General features: G+C 38.4%; 1 protein-coding gene across 1 annotated transcript in view; it reads right to left on the reverse strand.

Moving 5' to 3' along the window:
• The window catches only part of CEP350 (centrosomal protein 350kDa), a 64,083-nt gene that overhangs the window by 14,206 nt on the left and 31,960 nt on the right, over nt 1-17,917 (reverse strand). The window contains 9 exon segments of the mRNA XM_009892839.1: nt 406-566; nt 3,841-3,985; nt 5,228-5,439; nt 6,879-7,078; nt 14,431-14,588; nt 15,395-15,541; nt 15,917-16,004; nt 16,907-17,091; nt 17,639-17,835. Coding sequence (XP_009891141.1) covers nt 406-566; nt 3,841-3,985; nt 5,228-5,439; nt 6,879-7,078; nt 14,431-14,588; nt 15,395-15,541; nt 15,917-16,004; nt 16,907-17,091; nt 17,639-17,835 — 1,493 coding nt within the window.

Raw genomic sequence — 17,917 nt, forward strand, 5'->3', positions numbered from 1 at the left:
ATAAAGGATACACACGGTTTTTCTGTAAAGCAATCTATTTGACTTCCTAAAGCTCTACAGTTGTGAATCCTAGAAATTTTAATACTTTACTTTCAAAAACAAATTACATGAGTATCACTCTTTAATCCAAGCTAGGGTACTAATGTGTATAAACATACCTAAGTCCCCTGAACGCTGCTAGTAACCCATTAAAGATACATATTTTAAAAGGGAATGGCATTTTTGCCTCAAGGCTCTAGTTCATTATCGAAAATGGTTAAATAGCCAGGATACAGTCACACTTCTATCACAGTAATGTGTCTTTCACAGCTGTTGATACAATATTCTGCCAACACCACCCATGCTATAATGATTTATCTAAGGCTAACAATCTTTTTCTTCGCCCTTCTTCCTACTGTTCCTAACCTCCAGTTGTTTGATCAGACTAGCTTCCTGGGCCTTCAGTCTTTCCTTTTGTCTCTTTTTCTGTTCCTTTTTCAGCTGGTAAACCACAGACTTCCTTTTCCGTAGTTCATCCTTCAGGGCCCTGATCCGTCCTTCAATGTCGCTTTGATCAGATGTGGTTTCTGAAAAAGTTTAGTTTTAGTCTTTGTAAGCTTGCACCTCACAAAACAGTTCTATGCAACGCAATGAACAGTCATTTAGTAAATACAAAATATGGTCTAAGCAAAATATAAAATAATTTAATGTCAACATGTTGATCTTTTTACATAAGACTCTTAAAGTGGGATCTCAGATTCCCAACACAACTATGTGTGTTGCATCTTATTTAATTTAAAAGAGAAAGGCTCCAGTACATACAGTAACTTGTTACCAAACTTGTTCAAGTCAACCACTCATGTTTATGCTGCTACCCCATTAACTGCTTATCATGCCAACTGTTACAGAAATTAAATTTGTTCTGACTTATTTTAAAAAATGACAACTCAAAGATAAATATATAATACATCTGAAAAGTTTGTTTACAATTGTGATATACAGTTTCAAGCTACAAGGTAAACTTCATTGATGAGAATTTCACTTGCAACAGTGAACTCCAAAAGCAGTTTAGGTTTCTGGCCCACTTCGATTTCCTACCACCTGGACTAAATACATCAATGAAATAGAGAGCTGACTGGTCAACAGTTCGAAGAAATGTCAATTTAAACAATGCGGAGATTTTCACTGTTGTCAGGCCTCAGGATGACAATTTATTCAGGGTGAAGGAGGGTAGCGTTGAGCTTAGACGGATGGTGGACTACTGAATAATAGCTTACACAAAGTTACTTGGCACGTCTTTGCTCCAAGTTCAATTTTACAGACCTTCCTATGACCATTACTGACTGTAGCTATCTTCCACCTGAATAATATTTTTTCTTAATCATTATCATTATTAATTTTAGTATGATCTCCTTCCTTCCTCTCCATCTCCAGAACTCTCTGCAACCTGGTCTTCCAGTCCTTCCGATGATGTTCTACCTCCTTTCCCTTGGGGCACTGTCCCCAGATACTTAGATCCATTCGCTGCATGATAACCCCCTTCTACCACTAACTGCTACTTTCATTATTTCTGCTGTCAGAAACTCTGAGTCTCTCAGACTTTATAGAGAGACTGCCTCAGTGTCTCATTACTTATTCTCTTCCACCCACCTGATTGTATCCACTTGTTTCTTGTTTTAAATGTATACCAACATCGTGCAAAACAAGATCCTTGCCCCAGACTGGTGTTACCACACCTAAATATCAAAAACTCTTCAAAATATTTATCTGACATAGTCTTACAGGAGCTCCTCCCTGCGGCTGACATTCCCCTTCCTCTTCTATAGCAGCAACTGCAGCTCTTAAGAGAAGGATCTTGGCTTGTTTGCTTTTTTAGTGCTCAGTTTTACCTACAATGGTTTCTGGACCAAAAGGCTTGGATGCTCATAAACACCAATTGCTTTACTGAACATCCTAGAAAGTAAGTCACCAGTGTTATTTGGTCAGCCAGCAGGAACAGCTGGCCATTTTGCTAATCAATCTCATTTCTCAAGACAACAAACCACCATAATGAAGGATTTAATCATCAACAACAGCCAGTAAATACAATCAAACTACTGTATTATTTTTCCATTAACAACTGTTGTTAACCATTTAGAGAATTTAAAAAAAAAAACCTCACAACACAGCACAAAAACAATGGAATCTCACTTGCTAATCAGGAGTACGTTATGATGCCACTGTAATTAACAACTCCTCCCGAACAGTAAGTGACGAGTAGGTAATTATAGCTCTTCTTGATCAACTCATAAGGGAAAGATCTGCACATGCTTTCATCTTTGACGATCTTGTGTACGCATGCATGGGACTGACATAGCAATGACTTCATGACTACTCAGCAGCTTGGAAGATTTGTCTCTTTACAATGGAATGATTTATTGTGAAACCAGCACCATATTGATGGAGTTCCCACATCTTATACCATTCTTCAACACTTGGAATCAAATACTTTATTTTAAAAAAGTTTATTTTCATAATCACTGTTCCCTGCTCTACTTTTCATAATAGCTTCCTTATGTGGTTTCTCAATCAGAACTTGAAAATAACTTTATCAAGTCACTGAATGCTTCACTGTGTTGCAAACTGCCCTCCAGACAGAATCCCAACACAAATTACTCAGTGCAAATATCTAGGTGTTACGTATTCATTTCTCTATTCAGTGCAAGAACAGCTGCCTCAAAATTACTGTGTTTCTATTGCACTTACATACATATTAACAAAAAAACCCCCAAATCCAACATAAAAGATTATTAAGCTTGCCAGATCAAGCACCACAAAGACTGGATATGTATGCGTGCCAGTAAGTTACCCACCTATCACAAACAACAGCCAGTACATACAACAGAACCACCTAATCCTTTTTCTGCTAAAGACTTATTGATCATTTAGGGAATTAAAAAAAACAAGCAGGAAAATAGTATCTCCTTTGCAAAGAAGTATTTTATGATGCTGTATCAACTGCATGATGGAATACAAGATGTTTCAGAGGCTAAAAGCACAGAAAGGTTCAAAACAGATTTCACTGCTTAACAGAGCTGATGATGGTGACCCACTGAACGATGGCTCAGGAAATCCTGCAATCCACATGACTAACAGACTGTGAGAGCACACCAGGGAAAGGACCGCTCTGTACCAGTTCACTTTTAATATTCCCTCCCTCAGCATTTACTGGTAGCCAGCTTGGATACTGCATAAAAGACTTGTGATAAAGAGTCCATACAGGAGATCTTGTGTTTTATCGCTCAAAATGTAATCTTAGGCCCTATTTTGCTGCACACAGTTCAAACTTTCCTCCAAAAATAAAAACGTATGTCCTGAAGTATCCATTTGTTCTGCACATGCCAGTGCAGGTCCAACAGGCTCATTCATACTGCCATGATAACAGAGCTATATTGCTTCTGGAGCCAGGTTGTGTTTAGAAGGAGGACGATCATGTTTATATACTGCTGAGCCGTATTTTGTTTTCTTACAGCATGAGGGTTGGAGAAGTGTCACCTGTTAAAAGCACAGCTAACCTTGGTACGTTTAAACGCTAGGACTACCTTAACTATTGACTTGTATTTTCTTCATACCTGTTGGCAGGAACCTGTGTTACTTTCTAAAAGAAGAGATAATATATAGACCTTCTTACATTAAGACCTTCTTAAGCTGACGTGACCAAATTACATCATAAGAAAATACCCTTATAAATCCCCAAACCTTGGTAATTTCCAAGAATTTCTGTCTGCCTCCCCACATCTATGTCTTCATTTCAAGTTTACTCATTAAAAGGAAAAGCTTTGAAAAAGTAATTTAAACCCAAGCAAGCGTTATTACACTTACCTGACTGTGTCATAGATAAAGATTCATCAGACCAGTTGTGAGTTATCTGATGAGATTTCACAGGTGAACGTAGCTGTGATCCAGTTCTATGGCTACCTTTGCTGGAATCTTGCTTTGATACAGATATGCTACTTTTGGGAGGAGACTATGGGAGAAGAAAAAGACAAATAAGCAATTGCTTGTAAAGCTCAGTTTGAAAGTAGATCATTGTCATCGGGAGCTAGTTACAAGGAAAGAACAGCATGGCTAGAGAACATCCCATAAGCAGTGGTACCTTTCCAGCTATCTTAAGAAGAATTTAATCTTAGTTTGCTAGACAACAAAACAAAAATACCAAGAGCAGCAATAGCTGACTGCTTACTTTGAGCCTAGATTTCAGCAAACCTGGTTAGGCTACTCTATTACCACTTAAGTGAACTGACATGGTTCTGACTCACTGGTGTTCAATACAGTTTATGTAATCTTAGTTGCTAACAACCACACCAATAGGAACTCCTACTAAATATATCTGTGAAATCAAAAGGACCATTCCATGTAAAGGGTGGCAAGATGACAATCTAAATCAGTAAAACAACAGAGCGCTACTGCTCTGAGGCCAGGCAAAAAGTTCTAAGTGCAAATATTCTTCCAAAATGCTGCTTACTGCTTCAACATTATACCACAAATCTTTTACACACCTTGAACATAACTTCTGGCACATACTAGACATTTTACCTCACTATCTTCTCAGCAAACTTTCCATGAAAGTATTTGTAATAAGTATAGATGAGCAGGTTTTTTTACCCCGCAGACACTGCATTTTCTGTCTCATTTAGCACAGGGCAAAGTTATCAGGATGAAACTTAAAATTATCAACCAGGCAGCAATAATAGTTAGAACAGAACAATAAGGCAGAATTAGTTAGCAAGCAGACATAATCTGAAACCCAAAGGACTGTGCATGAGGTTACAGCTCTGCTTCTTCATCCTATAGCTATACTTTGGGATACTTTACTTGCAAACAAAGCAAAGCGGAAAAACAGAGCATAGTTTCCATGGCCTCAAAGAATTTATACAATGGTAACAAGCTAGCCTACAGCTAATTCACACTGGTAAACTGGGTCAGGGTTCCACCACTTAATACTGCATACCTACGTGACATATGCAAAACATTTTGCAAGACTACCCACAAGTTTAAAAATATCTAAACTCTGTGCTGAAGCAATTTCTCCTCAAGACTTGAAAGAACATATCTGATCACAATGTTTATTCACAGTAATGTAAAATAGTATCGCAAACACAGAGAATAGTTTAATCTCTGTTTTGACAGCTGGGATAGCTATACTTACTACTTTTCCGATAGCTTTTTACCAGTGTAAGAATACATACAGCATAAAAATCTCACTCACAAGTTTGCCGGGTGAGGTAGAGGACTTGAACTCTTCAGAATAAACCATTTCTTCATTAGCTGTACTCTGATCTGGGCTTTCTGACTGTCCATGGCCCATAGTCTCTGATGGGACAGACTCAGCAGCTAGACTGCCAAGATCTTCAGGGATAGAGCTTTCACTGTTTAGATGAGAGCAAGAAGGCACTGGAGACTCTTCTTCACTAGCCGTTTCTGAGATTGAATAATGAAAGAAAAAACAAAGCGTGTAAGAACTTGCACTGACTTATATGCCTTCAGAGATACTGCTGCCTGCATATAAAGTAGTAACTGCTACCAAAACATGTCAAATTGTAAGTGTTATTTCACTGACCTAGACACTGAGGGTGGAATACTTAGCAAGAACAAGCATGTTTACCCGAGAACTATGATTTAAGGCTGCCAAACGTTCTTAGTGATTGCTGAATGTCTAAAATAAAGAGGTTTTCAGGATATTTAACATTTTCCAGACAACACACTCCAAAAAGATTATTAGGGAAACCTGTCCTTCCAGTTGACCATACCCCAGCAAGAGCCACTATTAGTCTGAAGAAGTCATGGAGGAGCATATAATCTGCAAGCCAGATCTTGAATTTAGAATTGATTGCTTCCTTTACAGTAGCTGCAGAAAATATTTTAATGTTATGATTTCATCATGAGTCTCTCAACTGGCAACAAGTAAAATAATAAGTTGGGTTTTCAATATTCCTGTTTACTAAATTCCGCAGGAGTCACAGCATTACTGAAGCAGACGCGGAGAACTATTCAATATTTGAGCAAAGGCTGGAAGAGAGGCACTTCCAAAGCAGGGCTCTGCTCCAATATCTACTGGTAGATACAGTTAATAGAAAGCAAGTGTATTCTCTCATCTGTTAATGGAATTCAGCATTCATGCTGCATTTCTGTTCATTGGAACTTCATGACTCACACACGTGTCATCTTTAAAATGTCTTACATGCCTAAAATCCACATGACTTTTCAGTAACAAGTGTAATAGGGCACGATTCTGAATTTCCTTTGCACATTCAAAGGACGTGCTGCCTGCTTGCAGCAAAGTGGGGAAAAAAGGAAAAAGGATTGTTTCTTGAACAATCCCCGAAGTTTCATTATTTTCTCCCACTGAAATCCAGTTCTCTGTGCTCCTGAAAGTATGGTCCACTTAAGACAGAACATAAAGCTGTAGCTCCCAACACCTGGGAACTTATTTTCCCTCACAATAGCATCACTTATACTAATTGCATCCTAGCACACTTTAGCACATTTGCAGATTTCAAACGGTTGTACTGCATTAGCAACAGAGGTAAGATAAAAAGTTTTCAATTTTTTGAAAACAAAGACAAGGGGTAAGCAGCCCTTGATAAGAGCCATCCTCACCAACAGTAATAAGACTAACAGGATAGATGCTCAAACAGCACTATAGGGGAAAACGGTTTTAACGGAGTGAATTCAGAGGACTAAAAGAACAAGGCAACAGAAGACAGCACAGACTGCAGAAATAGAGATTCTAAGAGCGTCCAGAGAACAACCATCACCAAAACATCAAAAAAAGAAAGGAAGTACAAACTTAAACAACCATTGTGTCAAATTATGTTTTACTCTTGTCATTTGCATCAGTTCCCCCCACCTCCTACTACCTTTGGGCTCAGTTCTCTGATCCCCCAGGTCTTTCTTGGCTATTTTGGTTTTGAGCAGCTCTTTGTCCCAGGCAGCTAGAGCCTGCTTTTCTATCCGCCGTATTTCTGCTTCCTCTGCATCCAGGCGGCGTTTCCACTCCAACAATTCTTCAGCATGTTGTCGACGCTGCATCAGCTTCTGTTCTCGCTTAGTTAGGAACCTGACAGAGCAGAAGACAATGGGAAAACAGCCAACCACACTCAAAGGTCCCAATAGCCAGATGCTCTATTGCCACAATTCCCAGAATTTTAGCTTTTCAAATTGTTTCCTAGGATAACATCCACACTAACTACTATCTCCTAGACTTCTGATGTGCTGCTGAAAAAACCCCAAAACAAGTAGACAAGAGGTGGTTTTTTTTTTTTCCTTTGCAGTAAGTCTACAACATACTGTAAACACACTGCTTACATTTTAAAGATCTTCAAAAATCATTAAAAGTGCTACTGATTATGCACCAAAATGAACAGGATAAGTTCCCAATTTCCGGATGTGAAAAGTACCTGTGGTATTAAACTGGAACCCTCAAGAAAACAGTAACTGTTTGAAAAATTAATCTTTCTTTTTGCTAATCCCAATGACAGAAAAATTGTAACCCCAGTTGGCCCCACAGTTCTTTCCAAATACATAATTATAAGAGAAGGTGATCCTGTATTAATAGCTCTCCTGAATTACTAGAACTTTTATCCTTCTTCCTTTAAGCATCATCTCTATGGATTGCTACACTTGGAATGTTAATTGTCAGCTGCCAGCATTAAGAGAATAAGGACGCAGGACTGTTTTTCCCAGCTACTAACAGATCTGGCTGTTAGTTTAAGAGTAGATAAAAAGTAAGGATCATGCTGAAAATTAGCAATTATTTTTTTTCTTTCTGACAAAGATTTCTTAAGTGATCCATGAAACCTCAGAAATGGGGAAGTTCTTGGAGAACTTTGTAGGTATGAATAGGTTTGTATGCATATACTAGTTCTTTTTGCCAGTTCCTGAACAACAGTATCTCTGGCCTTATTTCTAAACATAGAACTAACCAAGACCACAGCATGTAACCTTTAAGATAATAAATGGAAGCAAGTTCAATATCAATTGCCCACACTTCCTCTGACGTGTCAAGGCTGGAGAAGAGTGTACATCAATCCATTCATCTCCTACACCGAAATTTTTAAGACGTCATAGAATCACTCTGTAGAAAATGGTTTGCCAGCTAGAGTGAGAGTTCATCATCAGTACAGAAGGTGTGGTGCCTAAAAAGGCAGTCTTCAAAGACTTGTGATATTTTGCTTTGCAAACGCCTTTATAATTTATGATTTTCAAGCCATCCCAAACACTTAGCATCAAAGTTTCTAAGCTGCAAAGCAGATAATAATTTCATTTGTGCTCTTTAATCTCTCGTGTTTCAAAAAACCTTTTATTTACAGAGACTGGAATGACGAACTGGCCAATCTGCAGGTCTCACCTGCTAAGGGACATTTCTTGTTTGCTAATTTAGTGTTCATTCTGTTCCCTGGAAAAGTGAGCTGGCAATTAATCAGAAAGGTTAAGATTCAGATAAGTCCTCCTCTAAGACAGATTCAGATACGGTAGACAATTTATGATGTGAAGATAAAAGTTTCAAAAGCCAGTAAGACACGCCTATAATCTTCTTTCCTATGGTCAAAACAAGAGCAGGTGAAAAACAGAAGCACCTCAGAGTCTCTGGAACACCTGCCACCTTCAAGCTGACAGATTCCATGATTTTGTGCATTATTTTATCACTTTTATAGACAAACATCAAACATACTCTATTCTTAGGTAAAATCAACAGATTAATACCATTAAGCAACAAGACTGCCAACAGTAATTGCATTACAGACGTGACATGGACAGTCATGCTTATGCTGTGTCTTTCACCAGCACTATCAGATTTATCAACTCCTACTTTCAAGCACGCATCAGCTCTGATTAGTCTAGCCAGATCATGTATTTGGAACTCGTTATGGAGATCATTATTACAACGACCTCAAGGCAAAAGGCAAATTTTACTTTGTCCTTCATCCACTGTTTGATTTCATCAGAATGTCTGGATCTTCACAGTTTACTGGGTCTTGAGGGAGGCAAGTCCAGATGAAATAAAATACAAGAGAAAGACTGAAATAAATCGATTCAAAAGAGGACTCCTTAAAAGCATGTGTCAAATGAATTAACTCAGAAGACCACAAACAGGAGGAGAATTAACTAAATGACCACGAAACTAATCACAACACAAAGACAACTTTAAAAGAAAGATAAGTCAAAGGAAGTGATAGGAGAGAAAGAGGGTTCCAACATTAAACCTATAAGAGGACGATTAAAGCAGCATGGCTAAAGATGTGGACCCTTTTATAACCCTGGGGTTTAAAAGGTCAAAGCCACAAGGTAGCACACACACTGCCTTAGTATTACTACTGTCTAGAGGGTTCCAGTTGCAACACCAAGGGTACACATTTATTCTCAAAAGCAGGGGCAGCTTCACAGAAAGAAAAAAGCAAACCCACATCTGGCATCTATGAAGCTGGAAATCTGGGGGAGCAAAGAAGAAGCAGCAGCACTCAGATTACACCAGCACGATTTCAAAGTCTAACTATTTCTTTGGTGCTAACATTACACATTTTATCCATCCATCCCAAATACTAACCCAGAAGCATTAACCTGGTGCTCTAACATGTACTTTTACATCAAGGTATAATGACTTTAAGCCCAAACTACACAGTTTCAGCAGCTATAAGTAGTGACCAGACAGCAGGAGTAAAGTGAACCATCTGTCTGCCACTCAGAACACAGTAGTAATAAGAGATTAGAATCATAGAATGGTTTAGGTTGGAAGGGACCTTAAAGATCACCTAGTCGAACCCTCCTGCCATGGGCTGGGCCACCTTTTACTAGATCAGGTTGTTCAAAGCCCTATCCAGCCTGACCTTGAACACTTCCAAGGATGGGACATCCACAACTTCTCTGGGCAACCTGTTCCAGTGTCTCACCACCCTCGTTGTAAAAAATTTCTTCCTTATATTTAACGTAAATATACCCTCTCTTAGTCTAAAACTGTTGTCCCTTGTCCTATCTCTACAAGTCCCAGTAAAAAGTCTCTCTCCATTTTTCCTATAAGCCTACTTTATATATTGAAAAGGTGCAATAAGGTGTCCCTAGTACCTTCTCTTCGCCAAGCTGAACAACCCCAACTCTCTCAGGCTTTCTTCATAGCAGAGGTGTTCCAGCCCTCTGATCATTTTTGTGGCCCTCCTCTGGACCCACTCTAACAGGTCCATGTCTTTCTCGTACTGGGAACCCCAGAACTGGATGCAGTACTCCAGACGGGGTCTCACGAGAGCAGAGTAGAAGGGGAGCATCACCTCTTTCACCTTGCTGGCCATGCTTCTTTTGATGCAACCCAGGATTCGGCTGGCTTTCTGGGCCGCAAGTGCACATGGCCAGCTCACATCCAATTTTCTGTCCACCAGCATCCCCAAAAGTCCTTCTCTGCAGGGCTGCTCTCAATCCATTTATCACCCAGTCTGTATTGATACTGGGGATTGCCCTGATCTAGGTGCAGGACCTTGCATTTGGCTTTGTTGATGTTCATGAGGTTCACACTGGCCCACCCCTCAAACCTGTCAAGGGCCCTCTGGATGGCATCCCTTCCCTCTAGCAAATCAACTGCACCACTCAGCTTGGTGAGGGTGCACCCAATCCCACTGTCTATGACATTAATAAAGATCTGGAAACAGTGAGGAAAGCGTCAAAAACATTCACTGATGAAGAACCTCTTGACCTTCCAGGACTGAACAGAGCATGCTCTATCAAAGAGTCTATCGCTTGAGAAAGATACCGTTACCTGACCAATTGGTTGTAGATATACAGCTGGAATTTGGGGTGTAGGTTGGGAAAACAGACACTGAGAGAGGCCCAGTGGTGAGACGTAAAGACAGAGAAGAAGTAGTGAACAGGAGAGCAGTGTCTACAAAATAAGGAGGAAGAGTTTAAAACTAAGATAGCAAAAAAGGCAGAAAGAACGTGACGAGGATAGCATCTAGCAAAGAACTTCAAAATTAATTGCATTTAACATTGTATAGTTATTACCCAACACCTGAAGTAGAAAAACTATACACTGTTATGCAAAAGGTAAGAGAACACATACAACACTTCATTTTCTGTTAATTAAAGGCAAGCTACTTTCACACTGCTATATTTTTCTTTAAATTTTGGAATGAGTTTTATTACTTTGATGCAGATTTCCACATGCACCGGTTAACATATCTCAACTGTTTGCAACTGCTGCTATTCTAACCATTGATAAAGTATATTGTTAGCATCAAATAGTATGCTGGTTTTGAGATACAAACAACTTTGCTAGTCTGAAATTTAAAACACACTTTCATTCACCTGGCGAAACCTCAGTAAAATTACTTCTCCAAAGGTAAGCACCAGTGAAAGGGGGAAAAAAAAAAAAAAAAAAGAAGATTAAATAATGTATTTTTAAAACATGAGCAATTCCAGGAAAAGTCTGAGATGGATCTGTAATTCAGCTTCTAGTTGCTGTTTTGTTGTTTGGAGGGTTTTTTTTTTTTGGCAACAAAGTGCAGACTTGGTCTCAGAATACTCAAATATTGCCTCTTTCATTTGAAGTACTAACCGAAGAATGATAATGCCTATCGTTTTTTAAAAAAATCTACGTAAACTTACAGCTGTGCTTAAAATGGTATTTCCTAAAGAATTACCATTTTAGGCTAATTCCTAGTGAATTATCATATTTATAGAAAAATAGCATGCTCCATATAGCTCTATTAACTACGATGCAAGGTAAGAAGCATATTAAGGAAAAGCAGAAGAATATGAGCATTTAATCAGTTCTTCTATTGCACAGATCATCATTAAAGTTGCATATGCAAGGAAAGCAAGGGGAAGTGGTTAATTCTCTTTGACAGAGCATGCTCCTGTTCACATGCAGGCTACAGAGATTGATTAATTAAAATTAAAACAGAACTACTCTTTCACTCCACTTTTAGCAAAAGAGATATATTAAAGCTGCCTCGTAAGTAAAAATGCCAAAGGACTTCCACCTTGCTGTGGAGTACAACAAATCCAGCATAGCAGGCTTTCCCAATTTCTTCCTCTCGTTGCTCTGTACTTTACTTGTCATTCAGCTTCTTTTGTTTTGCTGTATCTCACAACCTGATTGATTCCCTTCAAAGAGCAGCTTTCTATCATTACACCCCGAGCCAAACATCTTACTCTATTATCTTAGTATTAACTCTTATGCGTTTTACAAATAAAGACATTAGAAAAAAAGGTACCAAGTTGCACTGTTTTTCAATCTATAAGCACTGCTACCACTATCAAAATACCTGCAAAAGATGTGCCAAAGCTACAAAATTAGGAAGACCTAGTTCTAGAGAATCATTTATGTTTACAGAAAATACTACTCCCTTTGAACATACACAGCAATCCAAGACAAAACCATAAAAACAAAAATACACAACCACATACGTTACATCACACACAATTCCCACTTGTTTCTCTTAAAAGTAATTGTTTCAGCTCAAATCCTGCTATCCACCTTTTGAAAAGTAGTCTCCAGGTGAGCAATATTTTGGACTGACAAATAAAATATCTGTAAGAGCAGGTCATACTTCATATCTACTACTATCCTAGTGATAGTAAGAACAATTATTTGTTAATATGTAATTCTTTCTGGAATCCTAAGTGTTGCTTAGAAATGAAGGCACTTGGAAAAAATAAGATTTAAAAAAAAAATATTGACAAAAACACTACTTGGCAAAAAAAGCATAGGAAGTCTTGAATATAAAAGTGCATTTGTCATCTCTTATAGTATTAATACAGTATTAATAAAATCTCAAAATTCATAAGCTGTAACTTGTTTTTTTTTTAACACTATATTACCATTTGAAATTTTCTATGCTGAAACTTGGGTGGAAAAAAACAATATAAAGACCCTCTTTAAAAAAAAAAAAAAAAAAAAGGAACAGAAGAAAAATCTTGAAACCCTAGAAGTGAACATGGCCTACAAAGCACATCCTTTTCAAGTTCCCATCTTAAGCCATTTACCAACCTCAAAACAGACTTTGAGAAAGAGTTTTCTGCTATAACAATGGGGGTGTTTTTCACATGACTTGAAATGCAAAGAGTTTAGTTTTGGTAATATGATGCTTCAGAAACTTGGAATATTTTGTGATTTTGGCTTTTCAGTTTACTGGATCCTATCAGAAGAGTCTGAATAAAACAGCAATCAATTGGGGCTAGAACATGAAGACCATGTAACAAGAACATGTTTTGGGTTTTATCCTACTTACACTAAATCCTCACTTACTGTTACTACTGTTTTTTGTCTTCATCATATACAAATACATATGGACTAAAATATAGTGACCTACCTTGGTTATAAATTCAAAAAAATTGTTTAAGCAAAGACTATTCCTTGCGGTAACTGGCAGAGGCCAGACTTTTAATGGATGAGTCCAAATAAGAATTTAAGGCTTCAAACTAATGAGCATATGCTGGTAAAGCACTTGGGATGTTTAGTGCCGACAAAGTAATTCCTACACTGAAAAGATGCAGAAACAATTTTTGATTCAAAACAATTTAACAAGTGAAATCAACAGATGCAGCCTTAGTTTTCAGACCTAGGAACTGCACATATACTTCATTATTTCTTCTGAAGACTAAAAACTGGTTTCAATTTTTTTTTTCCAACCTGTGGAGCACATAGGAGGAAACAAAAGTTCTTATTAACTGCCTGTCCGCTCAGTCACACGCATACCACCTCCATTAATTAAGAAAATACTTACAGAATTCATCCCTAGCTGATTTTAATGCAGTTAGAACTGAAACTCAGCAGATGGATAATAAGGGAGAAATCATGTGCCCGACAAGCTCAATGACTATCTGTGAGCCAGATCTAAAACTCAGTTAGAATGTTTTGCAGAAGAATATTGCTATAACTTATGCTTCAATTAAAGATAAAAATTGGTACTGTAATTCCAAAGTCTCACTCCCTATATTTTTTCCCTTTAAATTAAAAGGGGAGATACAAAATGCAGGCATCACTTTGACCATTCGACTTTAGGTCTCTCATTGCAAGAGGAACTCTGACAAGACATACCATCAAGCCCGTTCAAGTTCCTGGTATGTACAAACATCAAAATCTTTTTAAATCAAGGCACTTTTACCGACTCTATCAAGTACAAAGAGCATTAAAACAAATCTTCTACAATAAAACCTTGGCCACACAGTCTGCCAGCTAACAATGTTTGAATCTCAGTATTCAGGCAAGAACCGTAGCCTTTAAAATATTATACTCAAATATTAATATGGTTCTATTAATGCTTCTCATCAACTATTTTTCAGGGAACTCAGATCAAAGTGTATGTGATAACAATATCTATGTATTTTTTCTGATGGCCATTGATAGTGCAGATACTGGCCCAACCAACTAATTCTATTAAAATAGTACATTTTTGTATGAGAAAAAAGAAAATTAGTTACTTTTCATCCATTCTGCTGCGCATTTTTTTAAGTTTCTGCATAATGCTACTAGTCTCACTACTGGAGATTGAGATTGGGGAAGGGCTGCGCGTTTCTGCATCCGTTGGAAGCGGGCTAGAACCATTGCTCTGCTTGATGTCATCCTCACTGTGAAGTTCCTGCAATTAAGTGTAAAAAAACATAAAATATCAGCATGGAAAGTAGGAGAAGTTACTCTACCATCTTTTTAAATAGTGTGTTAATTTAGTTTACTTCTGCCCAGAGTACATCAAATACTAGTTCAGATAAGTCTGTCCACCTGCAGATTTAACTTCATTTTCCAACTTCACTTTTATTTGACACAAAGTTTTTTAGTAAACCCTGTTTCTCCATAATTTAAGGTCTTCCCTAACTGCATCTAGAACAAAAAACCCCGTCAGAATTCAGTTACCCAAAAAGGAAACCAATGCTTTCTACAATACTATTACTAAACCTGTGTCTCCTCAAATTTTTGTAAGGAGGCAGACAGTTGCCAAAATCCTGTCTTGCTGTCTTGCAAAGCAGTTCCAAGAAACTTAGTTGCAATGACACTAACACACACAATGCAACAAGTTTTGGGTTTAGCGCTTACATTTAGTACTTTGGGGACTGACAAATAACCAAACAAAATCAGAGCCTGAGAGATCTAAGCATCAAAAGCCTGATATTTCCAAAGTCATTGGTTAAGCTTGAGCATTAACAAACATCATCTACTACTGCCCAGTTAAAACATTTTACAACTTCTCTGAATGCATTTCCTTAAACAATGATTTAAAGAAATTAAACACAAAACTGCTGAGATAAAGAGGATGAGATCGTTTGAGGCAGACAAAACTTCCAAGTGATAGGTCCAATCTAGTAGCTTTACATTCCTATAAACACTGAAGTCAAATATCAGCTGCACGGCCAAAGAGGGAAGACTCCAGCTTCTGTACTGAACACTTACCAGCTTGTTTTCTCCTGCAGACTTTAGTTTTTCCTGTAGTTTCATTGTAGTCTGACGGATTCGTTCTATTTCTGCCTGCTGTTTAAGGATCAGCTGTCTCTCCTTCCGAGCAGCCTTGTTAGCCTCTTGAAGACGCTTAATTTCTGCCTTTTAGGTATAAAACAGAAAGTGTAAGAACTGTGACAGACAGCTCTGAAAAATACACTCTAAAGCTGCCACAGTGTCCTTGCTACAGGTTTAAAATCACTGCAATTACATGATGAAGTAACTAGCCTGAACTTCAGCAGCAAAGAACAGAATATCTAAGTCTCAAGCAGTGAGATTGCTGATACAGAAGGACTCTTAAAACAATGTGTTAAATACTACCGAAATGGCAATTAAACTTTTTGGTAAGAAATACTGCTAGCTTCCTATCCAAAAGCCTGGGATGGAGTGTTCTCAGTTCTTAGCTTTTACAGTGTATGAAACATTTAATGGCTACACAGTGATTTCAACAGAATTTTCCTAGAGGGCATCAGTTACCTTTTCCTGCTGTAATCTCAGCAGCAGACCACGCTGCCTCTTTCGAATGGGAGGCATCTTATCATCCTCTCCCTTGTCCCGCAAATGCCTGCAAAGAGATTGGAAGAAAGAATTAAATAAGCAAAAAGCGCAAAACAACGGGCCTTTTACTCTTAAAGTAAAAAAAAAAAAAAAGTTTTAACATGCAGAAGAGTATATGCCTTTACTTCATCACTGGCATGCTCTACAGTGGAATATTTGTACTGTTTAGTCAAACACGCACAGTTAAAAGGCCAGTGCAGGTAATACATGAATGGGGAGAAGCCCTGCAGAGGTAGCACACTCAACATTTGAGAAAGACAAAACGAAGGAAGGACACTTGGGTCACTACCTCACAATCCTATGTCAAACCCACAGTGACAAGAAGTTGGAAGAAAATATCTGGTGAACAATGGTATGCTCATGCAGAGAGTGACCATGGAAAAGTATTATTGATTAAATCTGGTCACCGCTGCTTAGTAGTATCACTGGGTACTTCAAGTGGCATTCCAGGACAAAGCATACGTTAGGTTGGAAACAAATCATTACGTACAACACACAACCGGATTCACAAAATTTGGCCTGCGTCAACCAAAATGGCCTCAGACAGACATCAAGCAAATAAAGGTCTAACTGTTTTGACAGTTTTATACCTTCCTGAATCAAGACTTGCGGAGTAATGGTTGGGAACTACCTTCTCTGACTGACAACAAACATTTGATGTTCTACTGTTTCAATGGAATTCTCTGTTATGAAACTGCAGTCAATGTAAATATCAAAGCACACTTACAAACTGGGTTCTGTTCTTTCCAAGTGACAATAACATTTGTATAGATTACTGATGTCAGAAGATTAGTTCAACCATTGATACTTAATAAGGGAGGGATGAAAGCAAAATCTTACAAAAAAAATTCAAATAGAAGTACAAGAAAATGCTCAGTCAGCACCAGTGTGTATTCAGAGCTGCCTTACCTCTTCTGGTGTTCCAGCCAAGCTAATTCAGCCTTGGTCTTCTCTTTCAGAGCTTTCTCCCGGAGCCGAAGCAGTGAGGACTGATGAGCTGCTCGCATTTCCTCTTCTTTCATGTACTGTCTTACCATCTCCATGGTAAATTTAGAGAAACTATCTTGCCCCCCTGAGAATGGCATGCTTAGCTCCTAGAAGGCAAGACAAATTTAGTATGATTTGATAATACATAAATACCAAGGCTTTTTTCAGTTACAAAGAGTGTGTATGTGTGTACACAAATACATGCACACACAAAAATGAGAAGGGAAGCTGTTTTTTCACTGAGCTTTGTGCAGACCAGCTTCTTTTGCCCTGGGCTGCGCGACAGTTTTAGAACACCCACTCCTGGGCCACAGAGGTGAAGCGTCATCATGTACTTCCAAGCTGTGTGTAGGCATAGTAGGTAGAGTTAATCCACTGGGCTTTTATAACCTACATCAAAAGTCATTCCTCTTCTCCAAAGCCACAAAAGAACAGGTAGAGGCCTGGATGGACTGTTCCATAAGCCAAGTCATTACACTTGTACAACAGTGACATACAGCATGATTCATACAACTCTATGTTTTGAGATGCTCAAAGAACCACAGCAAGGAAAAGAACACTCGAGTTTGCAAGCACAACTAAGAATGGCTCACTTGAAGCTCATCAGCTTAACCATTTCAGTTAATTTACCTTAACTATGGTTGCTTCACCTACCTTGATAGATGACAGAGCTGTTTTTTCTGGGGATACTTCCTCATCAGAATCATCACGATTACCCCGTTTCTTCTCCAAGTTATTTCTGCGATGACTCTCAGAGGGCAGCAAAGATCGAAAAGACTTTTCTTCAATCTCATCCTCTGTCATGGACTCATCAAATTTCAGGGAATACTCTGTTGCAACAGAAGCGGAATCTGAGGGAGAAATGCGGAAAGTGGTTTTACACTCAGGTATGTACCATGAATGCAGTTTTACTCCGTCTCATTTCAGTAAAGT

The sequence above is a fragment of the Charadrius vociferus genome, unplaced genomic scaffold, assembly GCF_000708025.1.
Source record: "Charadrius vociferus isolate BGI_N301 unplaced genomic scaffold, ASM70802v2 scaffold39, whole genome shotgun sequence".
NCBI lineage: Eukaryota > Metazoa > Chordata > Aves > Charadriiformes > Charadriidae > Charadrius > Charadrius vociferus.